The 22,619-nt window shown below is 36.2% G+C and overlaps 2 protein-coding genes across 5 annotated transcripts; both read right to left on the reverse strand.

The window, feature by feature from the left end:
* Nucleotides 1–59: 59 nt before the first annotated feature.
* On the reverse strand, nt 60–3,833 carry uba52 (ubiquitin A-52 residue ribosomal protein fusion product 1). The gene is made up of 5 exons (XM_083526295.1): nt 3,719–3,833; nt 1,702–1,815; nt 937–1,023; nt 399–501; nt 60–216 (listed from the first exon to the last, which is right to left on the reverse strand). Exons 2-5 carry the CDS (start codon nt 1,802–1,804, stop codon nt 123–125), a joined length of 387 nt encoding a protein of 128 aa, XP_083382421.1. The 5' UTR covers nt 1,805–1,815; nt 3,719–3,833; the 3' UTR covers nt 60–122.
* Nucleotides 3,834–6,777: 2,944 nt separating this feature from the next.
* On the reverse strand, nt 6,778–18,639 carry cers4b (ceramide synthase 4b). 4 transcript variants are annotated; one of them, XM_083524800.1, is made up of 11 exons: nt 18,081–18,263; nt 17,058–17,222; nt 15,511–15,628; nt 14,323–14,441; nt 14,024–14,081; nt 12,160–12,210; nt 11,349–11,441; nt 10,712–10,840; nt 9,461–9,567; nt 9,077–9,233; nt 6,778–7,709 (listed from the first exon to the last, which is right to left on the reverse strand). In XM_083524800.1, exons 2-11 carry the CDS (start codon nt 17,219–17,221, stop codon nt 7,509–7,511), a joined length of 1,197 nt encoding a protein of 398 aa, XP_083380926.1. In that variant the 5' UTR covers nt 17,222; nt 18,081–18,263; the 3' UTR covers nt 6,778–7,508. The 4 variants fall into 4 exon arrangements, with proteins under 4 accessions (XP_083380926.1, XP_083380923.1, XP_083380925.1 ...); XM_083524797.1 differs by lacking the exon at nt 18,081–18,263 and adding an exon at nt 17,733–17,820; XM_083524799.1 differs by lacking the exon at nt 11,349–11,441 and having other exon boundaries at nt 18,081–18,639.
* Nucleotides 18,640–22,619: the final 3,980 nt, after the last annotated feature.

The following is a 22,619-nucleotide window of genomic DNA, read 5'->3' on the forward strand; positions in this document are numbered from 1 at the left end:
CAACTATTTGAATCAGTTCTACAAAAGTAACCTCTAAAAATAAAAAGCACAGACACTGATTTCCTTTTAACATTTTATTGTTAAACAATGACCATGTATTTTAAGCACACTAGTGCTAAAGTTTACTTCAGCTTCTTCTTGGGACGCAGGTTGTTGGTGTGTCCACACTTCTTCTTGCGGCAGTTAACAGCACGGGGGTGAAGACGTGCATAACATCTGTGAACAAAACCAGTCGTTTTTAATCACTTGGGCATAATCTTGGGAAACTGATCATTTTGTCAAGACACGTGGGTGTGCCAAAATATCTTATATATATATATATATATATATATTAACAAACAACGGGTTATATCAAATATATTTTAAAGCATGTTGAAATGCGCATACGAGATCCTTACTTGCGGCAGATCATCTTCTCGCAGTTGTATTTCTGCGCCAGCTGCCTGAGGGAAGGCTCGATGATCCCTCCTCTCAGACGCAGCACCAGGTGCAGGGTGGATTCTGAGCGACAAGAAAAATTCTCCATATGAGCTTTTAAGCAAATTCTTAATGAGAAATTATTTAAGATCAGCCTTTTTAAAGCTCTATTTTTAATGTCTCATTAAAAATGTTTTAGTACCATAAATCATAACTACACAGACCACACTGTGATTACACCAGTGAAGTTCTTCATAAGCTTCCAATTACAAAGATGTTCATGTGACAAGAGTGTACGATGACTTCTGGTTCCCAAAGCACTAATAGCATCTTGCTAAACAAGTAAGATCATATGTTCGGCAAATTTAATAAGAAATCAATAAACAAAACAAAATAGTTCTAGACGCTGTTGGGAAGATATATATATATATATTGTCATATGCAAAACCAATCACTTTCATTAAGGTTATAGCATTTTTTACACACAGACTGCTGAGGGGGCATGGAAATATTACCCACCTTTCTGAATGTTATAATCGGACAGCGTGCGTCCATCTTCAAGCTGCTTGCCAGCGAAAATCAGACGCTGCTGGTCAGGAGGAATACCTGTGCAAAAAACACTGCCGTTAATAAACCCATTCTCATACCATGCTGACACCAAAAAACCTGCCTTTTATAATTATAACTAGCTGAAAGTAACCGTGCTTCGCTACGGAGGGCAGAACGCTAAGCAATATGGCAATAAGCAGTAAGCACTGAGCAGGACTGGATGATCAGAGATCAGAACGTAACGTCAACAAATAACGTACTACCCCTTTGTAGTAGCGATACAGGGCAAACTACTTTGAAAATAATTTTTATCGTGCAGCTAACATCTAATAAGAAACAATGTACTAAGTTTCATTAGGATCCGTAATGTTATTTTGAAGAATTTACAATGCGTGAAAAATCGCGTTTTTCGCGAGTTAGCCGCGATCCAGGCCGAATTTTTCAAAACCCTTTCTTAGTGAGCACCTAAGACCCAAGAGGAAGGTATGTGCCAAATTTCATTGCAATCCATTCAGTGGTTTTTGAGATTTCATGATGAGTGAGTGAGTCAGTCAGTGGTATTTGAGCTTTTATATCTATCTATCTATCTATCTATCTATCTATCTATCTATCTATCTATCTATCTATCTATCTATCTATCTATCTATCTATCTATCTATACCTATCTATCTATCTATCTATCTATCTATCTATCTATCTATCTATCTATATCTATAGATAGATAAAAATTCTTACCTTCCTTGTCCTGAATCTTGGCTTTGACATTCTCAATGGTGTCACTGGGCTCCACCTCAAGGGTGATGGTCTTGCCGGTCAACGTTTTCACGAAGATCTGCATCTTGTCCTTCACTGTCGGATTAAACACACGTGATAATTAGCCTTCACCTCATACTTGTAAAATAAAGCAAAACACACAACTAAAGGTGTACAATATACAACCATTATTCTCAAAATAACTGACAATAAAAGTAAGTACACCCTAAGTGATAAGTCCTATTCATCATGTTCATGTTTTAGGGGCATACAGAGCTTTTCCAAGACAGGTTCCACTCGGAACAGACCTTGCGAAGGTCCATCAAAGAAGTTGAGTCCTTCTACTGTGTGTCAGGTGCAGAAGCTGGTTTCAAAAAACAGACGCATGAGTGCTGCAGATGCGGAAGGTCCACTTTTCAGTGCTCAAACCATACGCTCACACTGCAACAAGTCGGTTTGCATGGCCATTCCAAAAAGCCTCTTCTGAAGCTCACTCACGAGGAAGCCTGCTAACAGTCTGCTGCAGTCAACCTGTCCACAATTGTGAATTACTGTCCTGTGGTCTGATGAGACTAAGAGAAACTTGTTTGGGTCACATGGTGTCCAGCATGTGTTTTGATGCCCTGGGCATGAGTATCAAGAAAATTGTGTCTTGCCTACAATCAAGCATGGTGGTGGGAACATCATGATCTGGGGCTGCTTCGGTGCTGCTGCTCATTGAGGGATTCCAACATGAACTGTGACATTCTGAAGCAGAATATTATGTCCTGCCTTCAGAAACTGCAGTTTTCCAACAAAATAACGACCCCAAACACACCACCAGGATGACAACTGCCTTGCTGAGGAAGCTGATTGAGTGACCAAGTATGTCTCCAGAGCTGAAACCCTATTGAGCACCTGTGGTGCATCCTCAAGCCCAAGGAGGAGAAGCATCCAGGAGTGGAAGAGGATCCCAGCAACAACCTGTGCAGCTCTGCTGAATTTGATGCCCAGGAGGATTAAGACAGTTCTACATAATAGCGCTCAAAACCGTCAACGCAGTTTTGAGGTCACTTGGGGTGTACTCACTTTTGTTGCCAGTTATTTAAACAATAATGGCTGTATGTTGAGTTATTTTTTTAGAAGACGGTAAATCTGTACTGTTATACAAACTGCACATTGGCCAAAATACATCCAAGTTTCATTTCTATAATATTGTCCCTTAAGAAGATATTGTATTTTATAATATCTATATATTCTCCTAAATAGATCTAATAGATCTATTGTTGCTTTAAATCACGATTGTGACCGAAATCTTTGCAGATAAAGAGTCTAATATTGGTAAAGAAATAAATAAAGCAGTCTATCTGATATTCAGTATCAGTTTTTATGGTTTGGCCTGCAGATACATAAGACAAGTGAGGATTTTGTTTTATAAACAGCCTTAAACTGTGCTCTGAAATACACAATACGGAGCTAGACACGAGTATATATGCACGGAGACTAAATAAATGTAGCCTTCAATATTGTTCATTAACAGTGTTAGGGTTTTTTTTTTTTTTTTTTTTGGACGGAAGTTGCACACAAACCCCATTAATAAAAAAAAATAATGCCATGTGTGTGCTGCCTTCATTCACTGCCACATTCACCCCGAGTGAAACTTCTCCTACAATTCTTTAATTAAAGCACAAAATATACCTTAAGACGAACTAATTATTAAATTAACACATACATTCAGGCAAGCGAGGTTGTTTTGCGTTAAATAATACAACACAAAAAAAATTATGAGGAAAAACCCCTAAAAATGCCGCCGCTAACACATGGCCATGATTCGCGCTAATGACGCTTAGCTCTACTCCGACGAATCGCCGTAATGTCGCTAATCCGCATTAAAACGTCTCCCTACCTCACTAAAACAAAATACAGAGCATTCATTTAACTTTTATTAGTAATTAATGACTCCTAACAAGCGGCCTTTTAAATATTTTTAGCGATTACAGAGACCGAAAATTTCACCCACCCTGCACGGCTGCCCTCGAAGAAAAAAAGGACTAGTGACGTATTTCCGATTCGATATTCGCTTTTAGCCTGGCTTTACAGAGTTACTGTCACCTAGTGGCCGGAGACAGAAATGCACATAAAGAAACTATACTAATTTATCATATTTTAAAGATTAACCTCACTATACAGTGTACGACCAAACGTTTGTAGACAGCTGGTTGGTGGTTACTCCTCGAAGTGTTTCCACAAAGCACACAACGCATCATGTAGATGCCTGATCCAACCTGACCTGACATTTCCCACTTTGCACACAGTAAGCGCCAAGAGGACATGATGTGTAAAGTTAGAGTTGGACAATACTCCAGTTTCCCAAAAGAAAAAAAGAGTGGAGCTTTACTATAACAGCAAGGGAAGACAAAATTCATTGTTTGACCTATTAATAAGCTTTCAATTAAGTTTGTACACTGAGGCAGACAGAAAGTGTGTTATAAATTATAAATGTATGTTATGTTTATGATAATCTGTTGTTTATGTTCATGTAGTTTATTTTACCTGACTTTTTTCGAAGTATAACTCCAGCGGAACGCAGTTCAACAGCTGGAGAATAAAAAACTCCCTAGCTGAGACTGGATGAAGATACGTTGTGTGATTGGCCAAGGAAATATATAAAGATGGAACGCCAGAACGGCATTGGCTGAGGAAAGATGGAGAAATTTGCGCTTTTCTCGCAAGCCGTCGGGCCTCCTAATACACAGAACTAAAATGGAACACACACACACACTTACACACACACACACACACACACTCAATTCAACTGTGTGTTACCGAACCGTACAACCTGAACTTAACACACACTCAATACTCATCTCAATCTATTCCACCATCATTTATTTATTATTTATACTTAACCATATCACACTGTTTACATGCTGTTTTTTGCACTGCATTGTGTTTGTTTACATATATTCTTGGTTATAGTTTTTATAGTTCTCTTTGCACAGTACTGTATATTTAGAGTATACAGTATATTTACTGGTCGGTGCTATCTTGTGTTATGTGTATTGTCTTGTGTTGTCTGTCTGTCTGTACTGTTTTGTCTGTCTGTTTATACTGTCTGCACTGTCTGTCTGTACTGATTTTCGTCTGCACTGTTTGCACTAGGTTGCACTCGATGCACTTTATCTAGCTTTGCGTTGTGTTGCAGCTCTATGTTGTTTAGTGTAGAACCAGGGGAACGTTGTCTCGTTTTTACTGTGTATATCCATTGTTTATAGTAGAAATGACAATAAAAGCCTCTTGACTTGACTTGACTTGACTAGAGCTGTTAAATTTTGCGCCTCTTAGCTCCCCTAGTGGCCATACATTAACATTCTGAATTTATGATAAAAATGTTTTTAATGCATATAGTTTTTTTTTAACTACAAAAGAATTACTTTGCGAGTATGTTATGAGTTAGTACTTAATTTACTATCGTAAACAAATTAAAAACTAACTTCGTCCCTGGGTGGGCTCGAACCACCAACCTTTCGGTTAACAGCCGAACGCGCTAACCGATTGCGCCACAGAGACTCACATGGTGTCGGTAATCCACCGAGGCTTTTTAATTTTTAATGTCCATTGTTAAAATGCGTGGGTAAATAGTGGTAATAGTTATATAGTTACTATTATTAAAATATAAATTAATTTAAAATATGTGATTAGCCCTAACCCTAGTTTTGTTTAGCTGAGGGTTGGGTTATGTTAACCCTAGGAGATGCCACATCTTTAAAAAAGTGAGCTGGAATTCTTCAACTCATTTAATAATTACAATAATTACAATAACACAAATTAAATACATAAAGGACATTATTAGTACAAAAAGTGACGCAATATACTAGCACCCTAAGCTCACGAAAAAAACACCTTAATGCACAATAACACAAAAAGTTAGAGAAAGCGGTTGTTGGTGTTCGTGTAGTTTATTTTATCTGACTTTTCTCGACTTTTCTCGAAACACAGTTCAACACTTGGAGATGAGACTGGATGAAGATAAGACGTGCGATTGCCACTGGAAATATAAAAAGATGGAACGCCAGAACGGCATTGGCTGAGGAAAGATGGAGAAACTTGCGCTGATTAGCTGTCATTAGAAGACGCGCAGCGCACATTAAAATATTTAGCGCCTCTTACCTCCCCCTAGTGGCCGAATATTTAAATGTTGAATGAATTATAAAACAGTTTAAATGCATTTATTTAGTTTTTAGTTCTGTGTATGTTATGGGTTGGCACCTAATTTAATATCATTTAAAAAAAAAAAAAAAAAAAAAAAAAAAAAAAACATGAATTGATTAAAAACAGTATCCGTCCCTGGGTGGGCTCGAACCACCAACCTTTCGGTTAACAGCCGAACGCGCTAACCGATTGCGCCACAGAGACACGCGTTGCACACGTTTTAAGTTTAAATTTAACTATTAATAAAATATAAATGTATTTAAAATGTGATTAACTCTAACTCTAGTTTTGTTTCGTTCAGAGTTATGTTAACCCTAATTGTAATGTTATTATATGGTTATTATTTATTACATTTTACTTAAATAACAATAAGATTAACTCTAGTTCTAATTTAATTGTTATATAGCTACTTATTAAAGAAATATAAATTATTTAAAAATACGTGGTTAAACCTAACCCTAGCTTTTTTTGGGGTTTTTTTTTTACACGAAGTACTGTCCACAAGGGGGCAGTACAATACCTGTTGTGTCTGCCTTGCCTCAAAGTTTCTTAAATTCTGAGATACAAAGTGTACATATATATATATATTTTATAATTGTTTAATCATTATGTTCATTATTATATATATATATATATATATATATATATATATATATATATATATATATATATATATATATATATTTTATAATTGTTTAATCATTATGTTCATTATTTTTATATATATATATATATATATATATATATATATATATATATATATATATATATATATATATATATATATCACATCACACTACTATCGCAGCAAACCAAAATAATCTTGTATTATTAAAACGTGTTTAAAGAAAGTTCAACTGGAAGTGAAAGTTTATAACATTACATTTAATGTTACCACACAAATTTACAGGGTGGTTTAGCATATGAAAAGAAACTTTAAAATATATAAATAAAAGAGGCATATTTAATGAAGTGAGTTTTCCATTGAAAACATCTCTGGTGATAAGGGAAAATAAAGAACAATGTGACATGCTGCACATCTGTTTTCCCATCCACACTGTCATCGCCATACATACAAGACCAATAACACACTGCATGATGGGTAATATGATTTTGATTCTGTTCCAACAAAGATGTCACGTCGTAAAAAGGTGAGCTGGAATTCTTGAACTCATTTAATTATAACAATAAGTAAAACAAATGAAATACATAAAGGACATTATGTACAAAGAAAAGACAGATTTTTCATGTGGGCTCTCATACTGCATTTTTTGCCTTTAGATTAATATATTTTTCAGAAAGACAAATCACTGGATTTGTGCATATTTTGTTGTATCAAAATAGGAATGGAAATATTGAAAAACGCTGAAACAACGAGTGCACTGAAGCTCCAGCAGCGTAAACGACCAGTCCATAGGTTTTACAGTACGAGACTAGCATTTGAGACATTCTAGGATAATCAGAACCTGGCAATCAATAGCAATGTTTCATGGCTACAAGATCCATCCTGTGAATGACCCATGTCATTTTGTTTTTAATGAATAGTGAACATTACTGCAAGGGTAACCTCAGTGCTCTCACTCTCCAGCTAAGTCGTGTTATCTCGCTTTGGGAGTTCTGCTGCTTGCATTAACTCTCTGATTTGCCAAGTTGTTTAAAACACAGCTTGACGTCATCATGGCCAGTTTAGAATCCAGGACCACTTTCCTCTTCCTCCATGAGGCATGATCCTCTTCTTCATCTACATCTTCCTCCTCTTCTGCCTCACTTTCATCATCACTGCGTTCATCCTTATCCAACTGCAGGGAAACAGGGTGATAGTCAGAATGTTTGAAGTAGCACAAGTATAAAATGAAAGACTTTTTGTATAGACCTGGAGCGCATTTTAAATATATAATTGAAAATATCACACGATTTTAAATATCACACTAAATTAAAGGGTTTCTCTATGATTCCATTTAAATAAAAAATAGATAAATAATGTGATTGTTCTGGTACATGTATTAGAGTGAAGGAAGGTGCACACAGGTGGACTACAATTTATGCAGGAGATGCAACCTGAAAATGATTGGAGACGGCAGGGTGTTAAGTGATAAGAGAGACAGCTACAAAGATCATTATTGTGACATCTGGAAAAAGAAAGGAAGACAAAAAAACGTGGTGGTGGAATGAGGAAGTGCAGGAGAGCATCAGGAGAAAGAGGTTGGCAAAACAGAAGTGGGATCAGCAGAGTGATGAGAAAAGTAGGCAGGAGTACAAGGAGATGCAGCAGAAGGTGAAGAGGGATGTGGCGAAAGCCAAGGAAAAGGCATATGAGAAGCTGTATGAGAAGTTGGACAATAAGGAAAAAGAAAAGGACTTGTACTGATTGTCCAGGCAGAGGGACCGAGCTGGGAAGGATGTGCTGCAAGTTAGAGCAATAAAGGATGGAGATGGAAATGTGTTGACTAGTGAGGAGAGTGTGTTGAGAAGATGGAGGGAGTATTTAGAGAAGCTGATGAATGAGGAAAATGAGGAAAATGAGAGAGAGAGAGAGAGAGAGAGAGAGAGAGAGAGAGAGAGAGAGAGAGAGAGAGAGAGAGAGAGAGAGAGAAAAAGAGAGAGAGAGAGAGAGAGAAGGTTGGATGGTGTGGAGATGGTAAAGCAGGAAGTGGATCAGTTTAGTAGGAAGAAAGTGAGAGCAGCGATTAACAGGATGAAGAGTGATATGTTGGTTGGACCAGATGAACTGGATTGTTTAACAAGATTCTTGAAGGTGAGTGGATGCCTGAGGAATGAAGAAGGAGTGTGCTGGTACCATTTTTCAAGAATAATGGAGATGTGCAGACCTGCAGTAACTACAGGAGAAGAGTGGCAGGAGTGATCTGTGATAGAAGAGTATCTGCAAGAGTGAAAGGCAAAGTTTATAGGACTGTGGTGAGACCTGCGATGTTGTATGGTTTAGAGACAGTGGCATTGACTAAAAGACAGGAGGTGGAGCTGGAGGTAGTAGAGCTGAAGATGTTGAGATTTTCATTGCAAGTGACGAGGATGGACAGCGCATCTAGGACGTTTTGTCAGCGACTGATTATCAGCTAAACCTTTGTTTTCTGGTCACTAGACCATCCGCATTCTCTCACATTGATCAACAATCAATTTATTTTTATTTAAAAAAGCTGTGACAGACCTTTCCCAGAAAGAGGAACTTGTAGATCATGCGCAGTATAAGCCAAGCCCAGAAGATGTGCAGGAACTGCAGCACAAGTAACAGAGAGTTGAAGAAATAATACCCCACAAACGGCTGGAAGACCTCCATCGAAGAGATCAGAGTAGTGTATATAATCCTATGGAGTTAGATGATGATAAATATCAGAAATTCTGGAAGTCGTTGCAATAAAAAGAGAGGTTGCTTATCAATAAGTGCAGGAAAATAACATTAGTGCCACCTGGCATGGATCTAATTACTCATCTATTACACCACAGCTATGTTGTTACACTATCATTTTCTTGATCTTACATTATTAATTAAGTAATTGTCTCATAATGAAAGCTGGCAGGACAAAGGTCTTACTTGCTTGGAAACACGACCAGGCGTGTGACCAGGAACACTACAGCAAAAACCACAAAAAGCAAGTCGCACGTTTTTTTCCAGCCTGCATAATTGAACATTTTTGCTGACTGTGGAGAAAGAAAAAAGTTCCAGCATCACTTTAGACATCACATCTCTCAGAATAAAATAAACTCATCTCATAATAAAACGGTCTCTATTTCCACTCACTACCCACAATGCTTTACCTTCTAAGAGTGGTGCTCAATATTCTGCACAATATTCTGTCCACATTTTTTTGCCACTGTTTACTTTATCTTGACTGCTGCTATTTGTTAATTCGCACAATACTCTGCTTAAATTTTTCTGCTAGTGTTCACCTTATTTTGTTACGACAGGTTTACTGGCAGAGGTATTTTGTGTTTTGTGTATTGTCATGCACTGTCCTGTGTTTTCTTGCACTGTCTTGTGTTGTCTTTTTGCATTGTTTGCACCAGGTTGCACACATGCACTTTATGTGGCAAGGATTTTTCTACAGTTCTTGGCCCTGTGTTTTTCTGTTTCTGTGAGTGTTGTTTTATGTTGTTTTATGTAGCACCTCGGTCCTGGAGGAACGTTGTTTCATTTCACTGTGTACTTGACTCATGGGAGTTCAATCTTTACCTAAAGAGAGCAATGCATCTAAGCTTTTTATTTTTCAGTCTGCTCAGCTCTCTCATGTCTTAATCCATACACTCTTTTCATATAAAGCAGTTTCCAAAGCTTCAAGTATGACGCTAACTTCGTTACCATCACAGTGCTTTTCACCCCATAGTCACATTTCTGCCATAACTCACTTTATCTCCAGGACATGTTAACATTGCATGATGATACTGTACTCGTACAAAACGACTGATACCTTTCATAATAATAATAATAATAATAATAATAATAATACCTTTCTGATACCTTGAAATCACCCTTTTTCTCTTATAAAATGCTAGAGAATAAGCACCAGAATCACTAAGTGCATCACATATATATATATATATATATATATATATATATATATATATATATATATATATATATATATATATATATATATCAATAAACATACTGCATTTCTCATGTTTTAGATTCTTTTAAAGAATAAGACAAAAGTTGCTAAATCACATTTTTCAAGTTTCATGATATATATAGAGTTTTCTGACAGTGAGCTAAAAAAACATTGATGAATTCACATGTCCACTGTGTGACTGAATGTTCCTGATATTATGCACAGTGCATTCTTACCTCTAACAGGAAATCCGAGGAGTCATGGACGAGCATGACCAGAGTGCCAATGCGGATGTAGTTGGCGCAGTAGGAGAACCCAAGCAGGAAAATGGTTGCAATGTGGTGAACAATCTGTTCTTTAAAATCCTTTAACAAAAAAAACATTACTGTTCAGGCAGTTTTAAGATTAAACATATTTTTTGCTCTATTTTTTTAAATGTTTTGAAAAATGTAATGTTGCATTTGTCGTCCCATTCTGTCACCTGACAAAAACAATAAGGCTTAAGGTATGTGGACATTATAATAATTGTTGATTGCTGAAAGCTGCAATAAACTCAAGCCCTATTATATGCACTCTCCACAAACACTGGCATTAGAACGTGATAAGCTCTGTGACTTTAAAACATGGCAAAGGATGCAATAAATCAGTTCATGAAATATCTAACTCACATGGCATGAAAAAAATCAACTATCCTCTGTTGCAGCACCCACTAGTTCCAAACTGTATCATGAAGCAACATTAGTGCAGGGAACTTTGCATCTGGAAGTTTATGAAATGGGTTTTACCAGTTGAGCAGCTGCATACAAGCCTAAGATCACTATGTGCAATGCTAAGTAGCAGCTAAAGCGACTGAAGCACGCTGCGATTGCTTACTTTTCTCTTGACGTCCACAGAGACGCAGAGCAGCAGGGACCAGTAGAAGCCCAGTTCCAGCATGTAATACCAGTAGTGCACATTTTCCACACGCTGCACACAAATATGTGTATTAAACACTTAGATCAATTAATTTTGCTGATGGAGGCCAAAGTCTAGAGAAGCAAAAAAGATAAAATAGCCAAAGGCAAAACTCTGACAAATCAGGTATCCAGGTGTGTGTGTGTGTGTGTGTGTGTGTGTGTGTGTGTGTGTGTGTGTGTGTGTGTGTGTGTGTGTTTGTGTACACCTGTACTGCCACCTCAATTGTGCTAGTTCATAAATTATCCAACATAAAATACATTCCCAAACAAACAAACACACACACACACACACACACACACACACACACACACACACACACACACACACACACACACACACACACACACACACACACATACACATACACACACATACACACACACACACACACACACACACACACACATACACACATCCTAGTGAAGACCTTCCTCTGCCATCAATAATTAACACTATATTACATAATTTATCGCTAAATATAATCACAGTAACCAAAACACACACACACACACACACACACACACACACACACACACACACACACACACACACACACACACTCTTACTCTTACTCTTGCTCACAAAATTGTTAAACAGCTCTTTTTTGCAGTGGGCTGCCAGAACAAATGCAGAAACAAAGATTTGCGTATTTTTCTCATGCCGTGCTTATATTTGTGTATTTGCAGTGTGTGATTGTGTGGTTTGTAGAGGCATTAGGCAAGCTTACTTGTTGGGGATATCCCCTCCAGCACTCCTTCTGCTCCCAAAACCAAGGTGTCTGTGAGGAAAAGAAAGAATGAGCTCAGATAACAGCCTTCTGTAGCACACACATACACACTCATACAAAGATACACACAGACTCACTAATGCACTCACATATTTACACGCACACACACAAACACATGCACGCGCACACGTTCACTCCTGCATACAGCAGTGAAAGTTGACGAAGACGAATCAGACAGATTAGGTTACTTCCTGTTGCTGTGTATGAACTCTAATATAAAAGATGACAATGTGATGAATGAGAGCATTGGAAAATTAATAAAGCATTTAAGTAGTTCTATTAATAGATGACTGACAGCTCAGTGTGTGAGAATGTATCCTGCCCATGGGCTCTTGGTTTACAAGAGACATCAATGATTTGTGGCAAACGGTATTATAAAAATATGTATCATATTCCAAAGTGCTTTAGAGGCAACATATTATATGCAAGTTACAATGTGAATGAATAATAATTAGACTTGTCTAACAGTGCAAATTTACATACACTGGTCACATTCCACTTTTTGAAATTTTATTTATTGTCAATGACTTATTATACACACATGAAGTTACTTATTTAATTGTGTCTTGTGTTGTAAGGATGTACTGTAATGGCAGTTTTTATCTCTTTATTATAAACATTATTATTTGTACTATAGGAAAAACCCAGAGATACAAATGGCAAAAATGTCAGCATAGTCTGTCAATTCATGATTGACAATTTAATTGAAACCTTCTTAATCTCATCTACATTACTAAAATGTATAATTGCCCATGATTTTCATTATAAGTTTAACTGATTAATTTTACAAACTTTCTTTCTTTCGGCATCTCCCATTAGGGGTCGCTACAGCGGACCATCCGCATGTTGGATTTGGCACATGTTTTTACACTGGATGCTCTTCCTAACGCAACCCTCCCCATTTATCCGGGCTTGGGACCGGCACTAAGGCTTGGTTCATTTTAGATCGATGGTTGGGCCTTCTGCTTACACTCATGGGATGCCAGTCCCAATTAGTGACTGGAAGATTGGATCATTTTAGTGACTTGGTTCTTTGACTCTCGTTCATCAAAATTAACGCTATTTTTTTTTTTTTTACAGTAATCCCCCGTTTATCATGGTGGTTACATTCCAAAACCGCACCCAAAAACATGCTTTTTTATGTATACAGTACTGTACTGTGTTAACATTTTACTTCATTTTATAATACATAATTATAAATTTATTATATTTTATCTATATAAACAATTCCCTATAATTGTTTTGATCTATCGGCGAGAGACCGGGAAAATCAGCAAAATTAGTTATGTGGCAAATGCAAAATAAACCAGGGCATGAGATTCGAACCGCGGTAAAGCGGGGGAGTACTGTTTTGGAGTCACTTTACAAAAAAAGTAAACAACTCTGACTAGAAGAGTTAAGAGGTAAACTATTTAATTCGGTTTCCTGTACATACCCTACTAAGATTTTGCGATGCTTTACTCATGCATTTATAGTAGAAAATTAATGAATATTTTTTGAGACTACTCGTTCTTCTGAGTCACATTAAATACTTATGAACTATCAATTACTAGTCTCAATTCACACCTTTATTTTCAATCAAATTCACCCTGTGAACCTTTCTGGCAAAGATTTTTTTATTACAATCAGTGTTCATGTCTGGTTATTTATTTACTACTCATTTCAAATAATGTAAAATATTTGTTTGCGGACATTTATCTGTTAAATATTAAATGATGTTAAACAATTCATACAATTCTGGTGTAACTAGCACACAACATGCTATAGACAAAAAGGCTACAAAATACTGCAACGACATACTTACGCTGATTAGCGATGCGAGACCACCGGTGAAAGATATTAAGTAGAAGACAAACCTCCAGCTACAAAACAAAATAAAAGTGGTTTTGGACTTAAATATTCAGATAGAAGACCTGGACAGATCACATTGCCATTAGCAAAACAATGCATTTTATGACAGGATATCATTTATCACTAAAATACAATTAAATGTTGTGTGACTGTATCTAAAAGATGCAGACGTGATAATCACTGCTAATAAGTGGTATATAGGGAACATGGTAGATAAATGTGAATAATCTTGATTATTTAATGTGAACACACCTTGCCTCGCAGAACTTCTTGGTGTTGCTGGGTCTGTCCTGATTTCGCCGGTGATGGAACCAGATCTCTACTTGTTTCTGGGTTAGGCCACTCTGCTTCACCAGACTGCTGAGCTCATTCTGAAAAAAATACAGAAATAGCAAAAATAAAGTTGAACAAAGGATAGACTTTACTTTTCGAACATAAGAAGTTTGGATATGTTGTTTCTCTAAGCTACAAAATGCAAATATGCAAAGATCAACTATAACAATCATAGAATAGAAGACGCATCAAGTTAGTGTATTTAACTGTTTAATTCTGTGAAGCTGTTTTGAGACAATATCTGTTGTGAAAAGCGCTAGAAGATAAACTTGACTTGACTTGACTTGACTTGACTTGACTTGACTTAATAACACATGCAGTAGTGCTACAAATATTGCAAAGGATTTACTTGTCTGGGTTTATTTTATTTGATGAACTATGAAGTTGTATAACTTCATGAAAGAAGAAACCCTTTTTGATTGTATCCCTGTGTCAGTGCTGGACAATGACCAAAAATTTGGACATAATTACATCCAGTGAAAGGATGAAAGTGACCTTGAGAGCAGAGGACAGAGGTCCTGTCTAGGTTTCTCAGCTCATACAAAACAGCTACCTATTTAAGAGAACCTATTAACACATACCTTCTCTGACACAGCTGAAGCTAATTATCATGGCTTTAAAAAAAAAAAAAAAATGTTAAGCTCTAAAATTAAATGACCTATCTATTAGAGAAGCTTGTTAATTCAGAGAGAAGTGCTATCTGTGTCAACTATGACTCCTTATAAAATATTAGCATACTTTCTTATGTATCTTCATGAAAGGCTTTAATTAATATACATTTTCAAAAGAACCCAGATCAAACTCTGATCGACGTGATCATAATAAAACATAAATGTGCCAAAAATAGGGCCTGTTTCTATGTTAAACTCTGATTCTAGACACAGTTTAGAAAAGGTGTTAGCATCTATAATGGTTTGTAAAGCGACATGAATATAATTTTCCAGGAAGAAGGTATGCAAAATTACAAGAGCCACCTGGGAGTTCACACATACTGCCTTGATGAACAATGCATCTTTTGTGTGTTTGTGTGTGTGTGTGTGTGTGTGTGTGTGTGTGTGTGTGCGTGTGTGTGTGTGTGTGTGTGTGTGCTATTTTCCCAGAGCTCACTGGTGCAGGTTGTCTGCTGTGTTTGGTGTAAAAGGCCTCCAGGCTTGGGGCAGCTGAGGCTGATAAGCGCACTCTGTCCTTCACCCCTAGCTGTTTGCTCAGAGGAACAGCAAAGCTCCTTAATAAGAAACATGACACATGAGCATGAGTGAGATGTTAATTAGACGCAGAAAAGATCAAACATAGGCAAGAAGGACAAATTGATCAGGTGATTTCTCAGGTACTCTCAGGTTACAATAGTGGTCAGCTGCCAATGTAACAAAATCACATCTTATACACACACAAACTCAGACACTTTTGCTCTAGGCTGGCCTGCTGCTGTTTTTGTTTCAGTATCTCATGCTTTACGTGTCTCCTGGACCCCTGAGCCAGCACTGAGACAATCACACAACTCTATAAACCCACAGTTATCTCAGCTCTCATCTTTTCTGTCTTCACAAAAGACAGAGTGCTGTTACATGCCAGCATATGGCTAACAGATAATGCCAAAAAATAAAGGAATTACCTTAACAAAAAGATTGTATTCATTATACCACTTTAAATATACAAAACATTCGTGATTTTGCACTTATCTTCAAAAGCTTAAAAATTTCTATTCCGTTATTTTACATGTGCTTTGAGGTCTAGACTTTTTTTTAGGTGTTAATTGAAAGCCGACACTCCCAATTGTGAGCTCTTGGGATTTTTATAGCTCTGGGAGATTCGAAACCTGTAAACATCCTGAATTCCAATAATAGGACTAGTCAGTATGTCTAACCTCTACTCTTTGTATTAATCATTTTTTCCCACTCTTCCACTTTCAAATGCTGACAAAGGCCTAGTACAAAATTATTACCTAGAAACCAGAGAACTTCTGTTCTGGAGAATTAGGACTTACTCTAATATATATATATATATATATATATATATATATATATATATATATATATATATATATATATATATATATATATATATATAACACAAGTGGGCAATACGTAAGAAATAAATATAACAGGGGTCTTATAGGAAAATTATCAATGCAGGGGTATTGTCAAATTAGTGAAACAAAAACCTTTACCAAGATTAATCACACTTAATGTGATTAAGTAGATGTTTTCCCTATAACAATGAGTCCCGAAGTGCTCCCATTATATCACAGCAATCAACAAATTATTGTTTTATTAATTATTCATTTTATTTAATGTTAATGTAATTGAGACATTAGTTTGCAGATTTTCACATTGTTTCACATGTATTTATTATACAATTTTGATTATTGGAATGTCCAACATTCCTCCTTAAACTGTTACTATAGAAACAAAAATTATTTACAAATAATTCATTAATATAAACCTGTGGTTTGCATTTTAGCTAGAACTCTTGTTATTGAAAATTCTGACTAATCAAGATTTCATTTAGCAACTCTCTAGCACAAAAAAACCCATAATTCATCACAACCTGCTACTCCATAGCGTGTAAATGAAGCATTGTTTTTTACATTTTCTAATGCTATATGGTACGCATGGTAATACACAGATTTGAACCATGTAAATGGCTCTGGTCACCTTTCGAAAATCTTTCGCAGGCCTATGAAACTCAGTGCCAAGGGCAGCGAGATAAGCAGGTCCCTGGGGAAAGGAGAACCTTCCATCTTCTCCAAATCTCTCCAAGTGATTCCTGGGGGAAGCCAGTACTCCTGCCTCCATAACCACTCATCAATCAGCTCCATGCTGCAGGTCAGAGAACAGTGAATATGAATATGGCATGTAGGCAAATGTCACCATTAACCAAACCTTGTGTTAGTGATCTAGTCAACATAGCTAAATAGATGCATACTCACTAATAGAAAACAGAGTTTATTCACATATGAGAGACGATAAAAGGAATTATTAAGAAAGTATTTCTACGTAAAAAAAAACAAACTTTATGCGACATTAATGGCTCGAAAATGACGTCATTCATTAACTCCGACGTAGTGCGTCGTTTTGGGTTTAATCTCCGTTAACTCGCCAGCATGGAGTAACAACAAGATTAATTAGAAATATATGAGATTTCCGTCCAAAAACCGAAAACACACCGTATTAGGCGTCAATTGAAAGATTGAGAAAGATTTAAAAAATTATTATCTACCCTGTAGAATGATATTCTAAAGAGCCATTTCGAGGGTCACCAATGCAAATTTTCAGCGATACCTGTGCAGAACAGGGTATATATAATATAAAATAACAAATACATTTCACCCAACGTATTTCACCATCGGAAAAAAAACACGCTGCGTGATAAGCAAACTCACAAAGTCCCCAGAGATGTGATCTAATCAGATATAGTCAGGTGAAGGTCAGAGCCGCTGTGATGCGCATCTACACCCTGAAAACACTTCAACGCCACTCGCTTCTATGCAGAATGTCATCCATCGGTAGCTCCTGATCTGTGCTTTATTGTTCATCAGTATCTCGTGAAATAACAAAGTGCACTGTCTCTCTGCATGTCTGGCTTTAAAACACTACCTTACGATCTAATTACCAAGATCATCCCCTCCCTGGCCATTCTTATTATTTCTTTCTAAGCGTCATGAGCATCGACACTACCTGGTGATGGTTTCCAGCAGCGTGTCCCGGTGTGTCCGCTGCCCGAGGCGCAGAGGCAGATGTCGGATCTGCGTGCTGCAGCACAGCGACGCGTCTTCTAGCCAGGGTACTGACGGGCGACTCGGCAGGGAGTCGACTCTTTCCAAACGACTCTTTTCATGCAAGTCGAGCAAGAGTAAATCTAGAAGATTGAGGCTAAAACCTGTTTTTCCTCATATACTGTGCATTATTCACAGTAAATTAGTAGCTCACTGGAAGGTCTAGCTTCCTAGACATTTATAAATGCTGAATGAAAATCAGTTATGCAATAAAATCTGTACAAATTAATAAATAAAATAAAATAAAGAATAAAAATAAAGGCAAATACATATCTGATAGCTGCATCCTGTATATGACTTGTTACTTTATACTGTATGGCAAATTTGTAACCCAGAAGACTTGGATTAATGTTTTTACTTTGTAACTCAAACGAATTCAAATTTCTGGCGAAAGACAATCGAATGACACAAGTGAGTCAAAATCATTTACGTCCCTCGTGACTGCAGGAGCGCTGCGGTTCACCTGTTCCAAGATCAGGGTTGCCAGATTGCACAGTAAATCCAACCCATTTAAGCTTCAAAACCTTATATGGTCACACGCAATATTATTATTCATATTATATGATTTAATTATTAAATTAATTACCTATATCATGAAAATTTAACTCAACACACAATAATGCAGAATAAGAGGAAGTTTTATTTATGCATTAAAATTGTGCATAGGCAGAAGTGGTCATTTGTTGTTTGTTTTAATAAAAACACCTTGCATACCGTAAAAAATCAATAAAATGAAAATAAATATTAACAAGTTTTCATTCCTTCTGTGCAGCCTGGTACCAAATGATCCACGATTAGGTACTGATACATGGCCATGTGGTAAGGGACCCTGCACTTTTGGACAATGTTGAATGCAATGTTCAAAATTAAAATTGTATGTAATTTTTCAAAGCTATTGTACAAATGTAATTAAACATAGTAGCTCAGCTGGAAGTAAAAAAAAAAGGAAAAAAACTCAGGCCTGTGACTGAGGGCCTTACCTCTGGAATCCAAATTCAAAACAAACCATCAAATCTCACTTTATAATAAACCATATAGACTTTAAAACAGTATTAAACAAACAAAGAACCTTGTATGCAACAAAAGCAATGTTTGTTCTGTTATAACAGGGTTGGATGTCATCCATAGCTTTCTTCAATTTAGGCCATGGTAAAACCTTCTTGCCTCTGATTCTTTTCAAAACTATTTTTGTACTGATTGACCTTCTATTTAGATATTGTCTTGCTACAAGAAACACCAAGGTTTTTTTTGCGGAATATATTAATATGTGTACTTACAGAAAACAAGAAGGCTGCACGCTTCTAAAATCAATAGGCACTTAACACTAAGCTTACATAACAAAAAATGTCAGGTTCTTCTTCTTCACCTGTCTCCATTTCAAGTTGGGATTTTTTTTATTAAGCTCATATGGGTAAAGAAGTATGAATTTGAACAGCAGCTATATGGAGACTGTTGTGTTTGTGTAAGTCTAGACAAGTTTCTCAGATAAAAACCTAGTCAAACATGTTATGATCATTAACAAAGGAGGAAATGTGCTATTGCTAAGATAAAATTTTATTGTTAAATTAAAGATTAAAGGCATATTTGTCTCAAGATTTGTGGCATTTCCCTTTCTGTTTTCTTATCCATATTTGAACTTTACTGACTTTTGTTATTAGGTGATATTTTCAGGTTATGCTTTGTAACTCAAACTTTTACCTAAATCTCTCACTTGTATGTATGCAGCAGGTCATCATGAGTGGACCAGCTTTTCACATTTCGAGCATGTTTGTCTGAACATGACTGGGTACTGTGCCTTTAGATGAATATGAGATAAGTCCTGCGATAAGACAATAACAGGCAACTGAGGCTGTCATACTTTATTCTTCACTTATTATGCAGCAGCCAATAACCAGTCCATTCCTGATGTTAGATTAGCCTACCTGCTTTTTCTGCTTCTAGTAGCTGGGTGTGTTTACTGGTCTGGCTGAATCATGATGCCTTTGTTTTTGCATATTTGTCAGTGATGCAGGTCAAAAAGTAAAGCAACAAGTGGGAATCTTATTCACTTATTCACACTGCTGAATACTTCAGTTTTTTTTTTTTTTATTATTAGTATTAGAATATTGTATTATTATTATTGTAGAATATTTTCCATACAAAACAGCCAAGGCACTGTGAATTCTTGTAGGGAAATGTGGTGTCTCATAGTGAAACAGATAAAAACCAAAATAACACTAGAATGCTTAAAACAGTGGGAGAAAAAAAATTCAAATTTGTTACAGTGAGATTTATTACCTGTAAACTGTAAGTAGATGTATATATGATGTCAGGTTAGACCTGTGGAAAGTTTAGGAACATAATGCTTTAATAAACAGCCACAATATTATAGTACACATTTGATTAATGAGCCTTCTATTTGAATATAATGTAAATTACAGCCCATGTGGGTCTAGGCAGTTTTTTTTATTTTAATTAAGACAGCAAAAGGGTTGCACTGAATTTAAAAACCAAGTCACTGTGGGGACATGTGGTAATGATCAAGAAAGTTCATCTCATTTGTGAAAAGCCAACATTTAGCAGGAAGTCAGTAAAGGCCTTTGGAATATACTTAACATTTAGCTCTGGGATTTAAGTGTGCTTATGAAAGTCAAAATGTACCTATAAAATGAATTGTATTTAGGTTTTTATACATGCTTGCGCAAACTGGAGCACACTATGAGATAGCAATGACTAATTATGGATAATATCAGAATGATACACTGATTTACAATCAGAACATCTGGCTTAGTCAGTCCTGGTGTGCAATGAACAGTTTACTAATGACTTCAACATAAAGACTTTCTGGAAGTTTTTTAAATATTAATATATTAATTAGATATTATATATTAATTATGTAATATGCTTTAATTGAACAAGGGTAACAGACTTCTTCAAGAATGTTATTTAAATTGCGAAATGAATAACTGAGGTGGCAATTTCAACTTTTACAGCTATTTGTTCATTAAACTCGGATTGGGAGAGGAAATCCTCCAGTATATTTTGCTCATCATTTTGTGCATCATTGGGGTTCACCAAACCTCCATTGGGAAATTATGAGATTGTGATGATTAATATCTTCATTGTTTATTGTTTATAAGTGCATCTGTCAGCAGAGTAAATTTTAATCTAAAATGATTACATCTTACAATCTTACTTCATTTAGCATTTTGTTTAAGATGCTGACTTTTCTTTAACCTTTTTCAAACTGATAATATTTAATTTCTTTGTACTTTTTTGTTTATAGAATTATACAGTGTAGTAATGGCAATTAGTGGAGAGAATAGTAAAGTTGGAAAAAGTCAGTTTCATGACAAATTGTAAATATAATTAAATATCGTAGTCCCATGTTTGAGCAGGCATGAATCAGTTCCCTTGAGCTTAATCTTCTCATTAACACGTTCTCTACAAACTACCTCTATGAGCAATTTTTTTTCTTCGTAGATCCTTTAATCTCCAGTGATAATCCAGATTCAAGATATTAAATCTAAAAGTTGACAGTGATAAAAGTATGATATTGCCCATAAATTTATATGAAAAAAAGTTATGTCTTTTAAAAACAATATGCTGTGCTGATCAAACACAACTTTAATTGCTGAACACATAATGATGATTCACAAACACTAGTGTGTAGTACCCACCTGAGTGAGGTTAACAAGTCCCTAGTAAGCAATTCATCACAAATATGCACACCCACCACACATTATGATGGGCCTGGTGGATGTTTATGTTATGTCAGTGTCTCTAGAGTGTCTCCAATCTGTACTGCTCATCAACAGTCTAGCTCACTGATTTTAACATAAGCTAGGATCAATCACATGATCAATAACTTTGTCTATTGTGTACACTCACTCATTATGTTTAGTCCTTGAATAACAACCATGCAATTCGATGCACACAAATACACTTCTACACACAGTGACCAAAAATCTTAAGAGGATATTAATAATCAGAGAATAAGTATGAGAAAAAGGGTGAATGTAGCCAGGAAACCAGAGTTTCTGCAGGATTTATTTGTAGCCCTTTAGCTAAAATACTTGAGTCAGCTTGTTAACTGTGACCCCAACTACTTTCTTAGGAAGAGACTTGAGCATAAAACTTGTAATTTTTTGGTCACAGCTTGAAAGATTTGGTTGGGTTTAGAAAATCAGGCTAGTTTGATTGTTATGCAAAGAGAACAGTCAATAGTGACATCCAGTACATACCATACAGGCAGCAAAATACATAAACAGGATTTAGAGAGTTATGCTTCATTACTTTGTCCCAGCTGCAGAATCTGAGTTTCAATACTTACAGTGTAATAAACATTGATTAAGTTACACCAACAGGATAGTTTGAGTATGCAGAGTATTCCCTTCTTCACTAAGAACATAGCATCTCTAATAATTAGGAATTTACACAAGAAGGATCTTGTATAAGGTAC

This window comes from Silurus aristotelis (assembly GCF_946808225.1).
Source record: "Silurus aristotelis genome assembly, chromosome: 22".
Classification (NCBI taxonomy): Eukaryota; Metazoa; Chordata; class Actinopteri; order Siluriformes; family Siluridae; genus Silurus; species Silurus aristotelis.